This window comes from Vicugna pacos, chromosome 9 (assembly GCF_048564905.1).
Source record: "Vicugna pacos chromosome 9, VicPac4, whole genome shotgun sequence".
NCBI classification, from domain to species: Eukaryota; Metazoa; Chordata; class Mammalia; order Artiodactyla; family Camelidae; genus Vicugna; species Vicugna pacos.
In genome coordinates this window covers 16,124,643-16,134,736 of record NC_132995.1, presented here as the reverse complement: position 1 = coordinate 16,134,736, position 10,094 = coordinate 16,124,643, and the positions used below count along the sequence as shown (strand labels likewise).

Genomic DNA, 10,094 nt, shown 5'->3' with positions numbered 1-10,094 from the left:
GGCCAGTGAGTAAGCACTCTCCTGTGAGCTGCAAGGCTTTTATTGCTGGAATCCTATAATCAGACACCTGGACATGGACACCTGGACGTGGCAGGTTGTGAGACTACTTAGTGATCAGGCCAGTGGCTTCCTTGGGGTCCCTGGCAAGGCTGGCTCCATTAACACAAAGGATCTGTGTATATTTTATCCTGTAAACAGAAGGTCAGGAAACATGGTGAGGCCTCAGGGGTACAAGAGACATCGAGCTGCTCTGAATGCTCACCAGGCACTCCCTGCAGAGGGGCCCGCAGGCTTATTTGGAGGGTGGCCTCTGGATCTGAGCAAGTCAAGGTGGATTCCTCCCAGTGAAGCTTCCACCCATGGAACAGAGAGAAGAGGGGTATCCCTGGTGGGGTTTGGGCAGCCTAGGACAGAACAGGGAGAGGCTGCTGAAGTTGACCTGGCAGGGCTCCGGAGTGGGCACCTGGGAGCTGACCCTAGTCTGTCTCCTCCATCTGCCCCTTGGACACTTGGCCCTGAAAGAGCAGCTAGTTCCCACCACCTGCTGGGGCAGCAGAGAGCGGATTCACTCTGATCCTCCACTCTGGGCATCCCAGGCCTGGGGAGAGCAGGAGAGCACTTGTGGAAGACACAGAATGGCCCTTTGAGGTCCAGGGAATAAGGACAAATGTGGTTTTTAGATGGAATGGAGTAAGGGACATGTGGCTTTAAGGTAAAGGAACTGATGTTTGAAGAAGGAAAGTACCCAGTACCAGAGGTTTACAGAAGATCCAGGTTCATGTGCTGGAGAGGCTGGAGTCAGGGAGGCCAGAACTATGGGCCTAACACCGAGGCCAGGTGGTGCCACAGAGACAGGAGGGCCTGGAGTGTCCCAGGCCTGTGGCCCAGCAGAGCTGAGCAGTCAGGGCCAGCTCAGGAGCTCACGGACTAGACTGAATTATCCCGATTTTTTCCTGCATTGTGGGTGTCTGCCCCACCCTCTCTACCCCCTCATTCATGAGGTTCTTTCTCCTTCCAGATGCCCAGGGAAGGGCCACGGTGGAGAGGGAAATGAGTTCCCGCACCTCCCACTGCCCTGAGCAGACCCGCCCAGACAGGCGCCAGAGGCACAGACACACACAGCCGGACCCACCAGAGCGTTGAGAGCATTCTGCTTATCCTCCTCTGTCAGCTTCCCGTCAACGCAGCTCTTCAGCTTCCTAGCATTGGCCTCTATCAAGCTGTCTGAGTTGTACTGTCTCACTGTTGCAATATATTCTTCAGGGGTTCCAACCAGGAACCTGTTGACATCGTCCTTCACGGCTGGGCATATGTCACAATCTGAAACACAAAGATAAGGTGACACTTCATTGAAAGAAACAACGCATTCTTCCCTTTTGCTCTCCCAACATGCTCGTGCTGCCCTGGGAAGGCGCCAGAACCCTTGGGGAACCCATGTCCCCGCCGCCCACTTCCGCCTAAGATCAGGAGCAAGGCAGCCCCGAGCAGCAGGAGAGCTCCAGCCGGCTTCATGGTGCAGGTACCAGGTGTTCCCTCCCCACCTGGGGCCCTTTTATAACTGCCTTTGGTTCCACAGTGGGGGCCGGGGGGGCGGGGTGGGGGGCTGTGTCTGATGCTTCCTTTTCCTGGAGGTACTGCCAGGCATCGCCCAGGCCAGAGCTTGCAGTTGCCTGGGGCCGTGCAGGGAGGAGCTGTCTGTGTTGGCGAGATGCTAAGTCCTTGAGCCAACAAGGGCACCGGCTCAGCCTCCCTTCCCATCCTGAGGGCTCCATGCGAGGGTCAGGTGAGGCTCAGCAACGGAAATTTCCCAGGTTGACTGAAACAAGGGACAAAAGACTCCCAAAAGAGGCCTCCTGAGTGATGGCCGGTGCCAGCCTGTCACAATTGGCTGCGACCTTGAAAACAATCTGGTCTTGACTTCATGGAGTTTTCAGGAAAGTCAGTGCTTAGCCAATGGTCTCACAGCTAGTAAGTGCCGAGGGAAAGGCAGCGCTCAAGCCCTGAAACCCTGGTCAGACTCTCCTGTGGCTCCCGCCCTGCCCCGCTTTCATCACTTTGTCCTTGATCTGCTCAGCGGCCTCCCTTGAGCCACCCCCTAAATCTGTTTCTGGAGCCCTGAATCCCCCTACCTGCTGGCCCAGAAGTTCTAGTTGTCTGTTGTCCAAGTCCTGACACCTGGTTACTTTGACAGCACACACAATATTTTCCCCAGCCTGCTTCTTCTTTTGAGTGTCTCTGGCCTGTTCGCACCATCCCCCGTGCAGAGCTCCAGCCTAAGGAAAAGCCAAGCCCCTTCTAATCCCAGAACTTCTGGTAGATTTGCACAACCAGCCCCCCACCCCTGCTGCTTCTCTGAATTTATCCCTGCGTTCTCTCCTCCCTCACTGGCCTCCTTTCTGCCTCTTGACCAGGCCAAGTATGCGCCTGCAGCAGGGCCTTTGCATGTGCCGCCCTCCCTGCCTGCAGTGCGCTTCCTCCAAGTGGCTGCGTGATTCCTCGCCTAATTCCTCAAGTCTCTTCACATATCACCTGTCAGAGAGATCTCCCCCTACTCTTGACCCCTTATGTCAAAGAGCGCTGCCTCCCTCCTTCCCCCCACGGCCCTCTCTTCTCCAGCTTCACCTTCCTCCACAGCACTTCTTGTTGTGGGCGGATTGCCTTTCACTCCCTCTTAGACGTGTAATGAGCTCCACATGAGCAAGAACGTTGCTGTGTGTGCTGCCGCCTCCTCAGGGCTAGGGACAGGGGCCAACACACAGTAGGCGCTCCACCAGCGTTTGTTAGATGAATGGAAGGAATATCCCATTTTTCTGAAGTTGATCAACAAGACCATCTGTACTTCTGCTTGCTATACATATGCTTATGAATATTGCCTGGGATTAAACAAACAAGGTAAAGTTTAAAAATATTTAGATAAGTCAGAATGAAGTAGCTTTTGCTGGAGACACCTGACTGACCTTTTCTCTGAGCCATCTGTGGGAGAAGGTTGGCTGCAGCCCCGAGCTGAAGTTGGGACACAGGTTTGTGATGACAATCAGAAGCGTATGCCAAATAGGATTCACATCCGGTAACTGCTATTGGCAAAGTGGCCCCAGGTACTGAGCTCCAGCTGTCAGCTGGCCTCTGCGGAGCCTCTCCTTGCCATGGCTACTGATGCCTGCGGGCTGTACCTCTGAAGGTCACCGCATGAGGGGTCCAGGTGACTGCAGGTGTGCCTCAGAGGTTCCTGGGCAGGAAAGTGAACGCCATATGCCCCAGGAGGGACATGCTTGCTCTTTGTCTACCTGGGACAGAATTTCAATGTGGTGGGTCCCCTGGGCATAGGTCACATGCCTGCTGTTCTTCACAAGACACCCCCCACCCCCCCCAAGTTCTGTGAGATGACAAAGCCAGGGCTTGGAGCGCTGAGATAACACAGGTCGCTGATATCCAGCCCAGTGCCCTGCCGAGGGTGCCACAAGACCATCTGAGACATCCCCATGGGGTGGGCACACGTGGTTAGGTTGGGGGGAGGTGCTGGATGAGGTCACTCAGCAGCTGCAGTGGAATCAGTCCTTTCCTAAGGGAAGTTCTTTTCTTTAAATCAAATTTTATTTGGGGAGAATTTTAGATTTACAGAAACGTTGCAAAGATTTGCCAAAACCAAGAAACTGGCATTAGTACCTTCCTATTAACCGTATGCCAGACTTGGTTTGGATTTCACCAGTTTGTCGATTGACGTTCCCTTTGTGTTCCGGGATCCAGCCCGCAGCCTAGACACACTGCAGTCATTGCCATGTCTCCCCGGTCTCCTTCGGTCTGTGACAGTGGTTCATGTTTTCTTTGTCTTGAGGACTGGCCAGGTGTTACAGAAAGTCCCCAAGCTGAGTTTGCTGTTGTTCTCATCAATTAGACCAGGACTCAGACTGTGGGTTGAGGGGGACACGCCAGAGGTGGAGAGTCACCTCCCAGGAGGGTATACATGACAACGGTATGTCTTACCACTGATTCTGTTAACCTCGATTAATTGATTCGTGTGTCTACCAAGTTTCTGCACTGTTTTCCCCTCTCCCTACTCTCTTCTTTGGACATGAGTAACTTAGCCTAGCCCATTCTCAAGGAGGGCAGGGCAGTAAGGTCCGCCTCCTGGAGGTGGTGTATCTACATATATTATTTGGGGTGTTTCTGTGAGGAATATTTGTCTTTCTCCCCCATTAGTTAATTCATCTATTAAATCATTTATTTATGTCAGTATGGACTCACGCATATTATTTTATACCTTGTGTTATCACCTCATAGTATGTCATTCATTTTGTTGATCAAACTGTTTCTGATTTTGCCATTGGGAGCTTTCCTGGGCTTCCTTCTGCTCAAGTTTCATGGACTATCTCATCTTCTTTGTGCCAACAGGCTGCTTTGCTGGAGGAAACGTTGAGCTTGACTCTTGAGAGAGTCTTAAGCAGGTGGGGTGCCACCTCTGGCTGACCCAGCCCTCTGGTCTGTAGAACCCCAGTCCACAGTAGCCTGCAGGGCTGTGGACCTCAGTGTCCCTGACTCAGGAGACAGACCACACAAGCTACAACTGCTCACTGATGTTTTTGATGCAGTCCAAGCATCTCTTGGGGCCAGGTTCACTGAAGCAGGAGGGTGAGACATCCAGGAGAAGGGCCAAGGTGGGGCCGCTGCGAGTCAAGAAGGTGGCCAGGAATTGGCTCCCTTAGAGTGAGAGGGAAGCTGGTGCTAAGATCCCAAATTGCAGAATCACTAGCCCCTGAGAAAAGCCCATGGATACAAGCCCTGCGACTTCCCTGGCAGGGAATCATTCAGAGCCCAAGGCGGGCGTCCACGTGTCCTGGGGGCCCAGTCCAGACACTGCAGCAGTTGAGATGTTCAGGGACTTCCGCCAGGCCCTGCTCCCCATTCTTATCTCCAGGACCTAAACTTGGGCAGAAGTAAGGTTTCTGGATGATCTTCTGTCTACCTGTAGTAGTGACGCCCTGTCCTTGACCCGTCCTGTGATTTCATCTCCATATTTGGGAAAGTATTGCCCTTGGAGCCAGGATGAGTTGGGGGAAGGAAGACAAGGAAATACAGGTGATGGCTGAGGCTGGGACAACAGAGCATTTGGCTCAGAAAGGAGTCACTGAGAAATGTCAGCTCCAGTTGGCAAGGATGCTACCACATCTCCAGGAGCTCTGCTGGGCTTCTTACACTGCACACCTCAAGTGCTGGGGGGGGGCCACTCGTGCCAGGTCCCTCCCCACAGGCCTTTAGAGCTCCCGGGAGGGGTGAGGGCTGGGCTCAGGGAGCTAGTAGTTTATAAAGCAGCAGAAACCCTTCCCTGAGGAGAGCATTCCAGCAGCTGCCATGATGAAGGGACCACTGTTTGTGCTGGCCTTGCTGGTGACCAGAGAGCTGGCCTTCGAGATGGGTGAGAGTAGGAAGGAGGGAGCAGGTGGCCTTCCTGGTCTGTGCCCCCCATCTCACTCCATCCTTCTGTAGCCATCTCCAAGCAGCTTCGATGGACAGAAGTAGGGGGTGGCAGGCAGATTAGTGTCCAGGAGCCCTGCAGAAACTCCCCGAGCCCTCAGTCTTTGAGTGGAGGGAAAGGTTCGGAGCTGGAAGGGTCATTAGTTGTGCACACATTAGTTGAAAGGAAGAAGCAGGCGGGCTGGTACACCTGGGTCCTCACACTGCTCCCTCCTGCTGGGAGTGCCTCATAGAGAATGTTTTCTGTCTGGTTTGTAAGCAGTCCTGGGAGAGGGAGGGTCTCTGTGGAAGGTGAGTCTGGAGGCACTGGATATATGTAAGTTACTATCAAGTGATGGGTAAACAGGGACGTTCTACTCTGCTGATTCCTTTAATGAGATGTTCTTTGTCTTTTTCTTCAGTGGAAGCTTGCCCTATTTTTTATGAAATCTTTGGCACAGTGGCCCTTGGAAGAAGGACACTGTTGGACAAGTCCCTCGATCAGGTCAATGCTACTGAACCGGAAAAAGCAGCCTTTGGGAAAATCCAGGATTGCTACAATGAGGCGGGACTTACCTCCAAGTTCTTGGATCTGCTCCTCATGGTAATTTACTGTCCCCCAACCCCTACCCTAATGACATACATGCCGCATACTGCAATATGTCACACAGTAATTGACCACGGAGTCATGGGATTCATGACAGACAAGAGCTACAAAGGATGAAGCCCATAAACCTTTGCTCCATTACAGCACATATAATATTGCAACCACATTCCACCTGCACATCTAGCCTCTGCTGCTACAGAATATGTACCTGTCTTGCCAATGAGCTCACACACAATTGGAAAATAGGGGACTAATATCAATGCAACGTGGAAAGTGTGTTGAATAACTCATGTGATTTTTTCCCCTAGGTTAGAGGAGCTAGCGCTGCGGTAGAATTTTAATCTTTGGCAGGAAAGAAAGAATTCAGCTCCTGCATGTATAAGAATCCTGTCCATTCTGTTTTAGGAATATTGAAAATGAGCCCCTGCCTTTAGACTCTCTTCCCAGGAAGGGACACCCTGGCTTTGTAAGGTTCTGGCTCATGGCCAGCTTCAGTTCCTCCTGTGCCCACTTTGATGGCTGGTCCCCTGGCTCAGAGCCCCATTTCACCTACACTGTCTCAGTGCCTACAAGCCAGAACTTCCACTCTGTTGTTTTAGTGCCTGAGGACCCTGGGCAGTCTCTAGCTGCAAGCATCTGCTCACCAGGACTAGCCAATGTATCTCCTGATGAACTATCTTTTTAAAAATTGTTCTTGTCACACAGTATTTTATATTTTGCATAGTCTGTTTCTTACCTTATTTTCCCCAAAGTGCTGATTCTGCAAAATGAGAGGTTTTCCAAGAAGCAGAATTTCTTGCAGTAATATGAGCACACAGGGCACACAAGACTGTTTATAACAATGCATGTGCATTCCGTACACCCAATACACCTGTCAGAAGGGGCTCAGGGACAGGAGAAACCCAGACTCTGCCCTTCACCATGCCCTCCAGAACCTTCCATCTCCTCCCCTCCCTGGCACGGCTGGTTATTTAGCTCTCTCCTGACAACTGAGCACAGACGATTAGGGAGCCGTGCTCCTTCCAGCCGGCCTGATGGCAGCCCCCTGTCCAGGGGTGGGCCTGTGGGCCGGAGGGTCTTGCTGGGGATGGAGCTGAATCACTGAGGATGAGCAGTGAGGTGATCCTGGGGAGACAGGAGAGCCGTGCTGTGGGCTCAGGTCCTGTCCCTCCTCATCCTGCTCCCTCCCAGGGTTCCATCACCTTCAGCAGTGACTGCACCACCTATGCAGGGGAAGACTTGAAGGAGGTTTTTCAAGGAAACATTTCCCAAGTGATCCCTTTCGGGAGATAATCTTTGCCAGTGAGGCCTGGTCTGCACTCAATTTTCCCGTCCTTTTCTCCTTCTCAACTGAAGCTGGAATCCAGACACCTGTCCACACCTGATGTGGTCTCTATCAGGCTGACTCTAATAAAATACCTGCAGCTTTGCCCAATGTGCCTCGTGTCTGTGTGCTGTGCGGGGAGCATGTGAGGCTGCAGGAGGCCTTGGGAGATGGTGAGGAGATGTGACACGTATGGTCATTGAGAGCATGTGGACCGGAGTCAACGGAACAAAGGTAAATCTAGGCCCTGTCCCTGACAAGTTGCAAGACCACTGGCAAGTCTTTTATCGTTCTCAGCCTGTTCTCTCATCAGTAAAACCGGGACTGTGTGTGAGGATTAAGTTAAGTAACAAAAATTTAACCCCTGACTTCACCAGCCTGGAAGGCTCGAAGTGTTGTCCCAGCCACAGTAGCATATGTCTGACTCTGGCTTTAACCAGAGCCTCTGGTCCTTTACATGTCACTCTCGTAATTGAAAGGTGACTCAGGAGATGACAAGTGGGCTTATCACACGTCCTTTCTTTTTCCCAGTGGCATTCGCCATGTTCTTCTTCTTAGACGGATGCCTTCTGAGGAGGCCGACCTTTCTTCAGGGACACTGAGTACCTCTGCTGTCTTTAGGTTCTACCACTGGAACCAGGACCCCCACACCATGTTGGCCCAGGAGGAAAGGAGAAAGGGAGCGGATGGAAGAAGCTAACCCAGAGGGAATGTATTGCCATGGAAAGAGCTCAGGCTCTAAAGTCTTACTTGCAGGATGTACCACACAGGATAAGTGTCGCAAACACTCTGAGCCCTCTTCCAAAAGCGTCACACGGGTAATTGCATTGCTAGTAGGAGTCTTGTGAAGCTACCGGGTGGGGGACTAGGTTTTACATCTGTTTTCTAGAGAGTAGAGCAGTGTCAGGTTACTGTGAGTATGACCCACAGAAATTGTGGCATAACTGGTATAACCTCTTTACCTTTTGGGCCAGGCAGGCATAATAAGGTCACATACAGGGAGGTGAACTTGGGACTTGGGGCTAAGTGGCCGGCCCTGAGTCCCTGCTCTTCTTTGACCTGCCAGCTGAACTTAAGCTCTTTAATTCACCTGTTTGCTCATTCTACGCTTGATTTTACATCTACCAAGTGCTGGACACTCTGCTAGACTTAGTATTAAGTGTTCAGGTCATACTAAAAAGTTCTGAAATTTTATTGAAAGGTACAAAATAAAATTTGAACTGATAAAGAGCTAAATCATTTCTTGTATGAACTGACCTTGTAGAAACATCAGCTATTCCCAAATCCATTGAAATTAACCTTTGTCCTAATGAAGACTGACTCAAAGTCTTTCCGCCCCAAATAAATGCCTGAAATCAACCAAGAAAGTTTAGAAACACAGGAACTATGAGGCGGCTCTTTCTCACCAGGTATTGCAACAAAGGTGTAGGTCTACAGCTAATAAACAGTATCGTTTTAGTGGAAGAACAGAGAGACCGTCATTGTCACAGAAAAGAAAACACATAGGTTTTGGAAGATATTTAAGATATAATAATCACAGCTCACTGAATCATGAGGAAAGAATGGATTATCTTTTGAAATGGCACTGAGAAAAACAGCCAAAAGTTAAAAAAAAAATCAGGATGGACCTGCCAAGCCTTTTCCAATGGAATAGTGTAGATTAATGAGTTAATTGCCATAGTTTCAATGAATTTAAATAAATGAAAAGACCATGAAAGGGAATTTTCACCAGAACAAAAATGTCATTTCCCCCTAAAAATAGAAGTCAGTTTAATGTAATCTTAATTTAAATAACAGGAGTTTTTTGAAGAAAAAATGTACTTTATTCTTATAAAACTGATCTTTTCTTATCATATGACCAGAAGTCCTTCTCCTAGGTTTACACTCAAAAGAAACGACAATTTATCCTCACATAAAAACCTGCCTGCCAGTGTTTATAGCAGCTTTATTCAGATTTGTTTATTAAAACTGGTAAAAACCTAAGAGTCCTTCAACTAGTGAATAGATCAACCAGACATGTCACATTCCTACAACTGAAAGCTACTCAGCAATAAAAAGGAACAAACTATTGGCACATGCAACAACATGAAAGAATCTGAAAAATATTATGAGTAAAGAAGCTGGACTCAAAAGATTACAGTTATATGGTTTATTTGTATGCCATTTGTGTTGTATTTGGAAAATAAGCAAGAATAGCTGTGAAAGAAATTTATACCCTAAACCAGCTACATAGCATAGTCACTGAACTCCCAGTTCTCTGATAGATACTGATGAAGGTCTGACACACATTCCTAAGTTGTTTTTATAGAAGGCAAATCCCCACCAGATGAAAACTGCTGACTATAAGCAGGCAGACCCCCAGACCAGTTGAAACCAGAAGATGGGTGATGCTCAAAACTTCACCTTGATGCTAACCATTCTGAGAATTGTGCAGGTGCTGTTCACCACCCTGCAGTCCCCTCCCTCACACTGCCTTTAAAAATTTTGTCCCCTAACTGCACCTTGGGGATGGTCGTAGGACATTAGTCCATCATTTTCCCAGGTTGCTGGCCTCCTGGATAAAGCTGCTTTTCCCTTTTCACCAACACTCGTTTCTCAGGTATTGGACTTTTCAGCAGCAAGTAGCCGAACTTGGGTTCATTACCGGCTTCCTCTGGTTACACTCATGGGGTGAGCACAATCACTGACTACAAAGACAGGCGTGCTTGCTGTGGG

At 49.8% G+C, this 10,094-nt stretch overlaps 2 protein-coding genes across 4 annotated transcripts; one reads left to right on the top strand and one right to left on the bottom strand.

Moving 5' to 3' along the window:
• Nucleotides 1-24: 24 nt before the first annotated feature.
• On the bottom strand, nt 25-1,527 carry LOC116277574 (major allergen I polypeptide chain 1-like). Its single transcript, XM_031672054.2, has 3 exons — nt 1,452-1,527; nt 1,133-1,320; nt 25-188 (listed from the first exon to the last, which is right to left on the bottom strand). Exons 1-3 carry the CDS (start codon nt 1,510-1,512, stop codon nt 159-161), a joined length of 279 nt encoding a protein of 92 aa, XP_031527914.2. The 5' UTR covers nt 1,513-1,527; the 3' UTR covers nt 25-158.
• LOC107034820 (major allergen I polypeptide chain 2-like) lies at nt 1,317-7,490 on the top strand. 3 transcript variants are annotated; one of them, XM_072967242.1, is made up of 4 exons: nt 1,317-1,519; nt 1,642-1,783; nt 5,871-6,052; nt 7,247-7,490. In XM_072967242.1, exons 1-4 carry the CDS (start codon nt 1,511-1,513, stop codon nt 7,346-7,348), a joined length of 435 nt encoding a protein of 144 aa, XP_072823343.1. In that variant the 5' UTR covers nt 1,317-1,510; the 3' UTR covers nt 7,349-7,490. The 3 variants fall into 3 exon arrangements, with proteins under 3 accessions (XP_072823343.1, XP_072823344.1, XP_015105668.1); XM_072967243.1 differs by having other exon boundaries at nt 1,632-1,783; XM_015250182.3 differs by lacking the exons at nt 1,317-1,519; nt 1,642-1,783 and adding an exon at nt 5,316-5,410.
• Nucleotides 7,491-10,094: the final 2,604 nt, after the last annotated feature.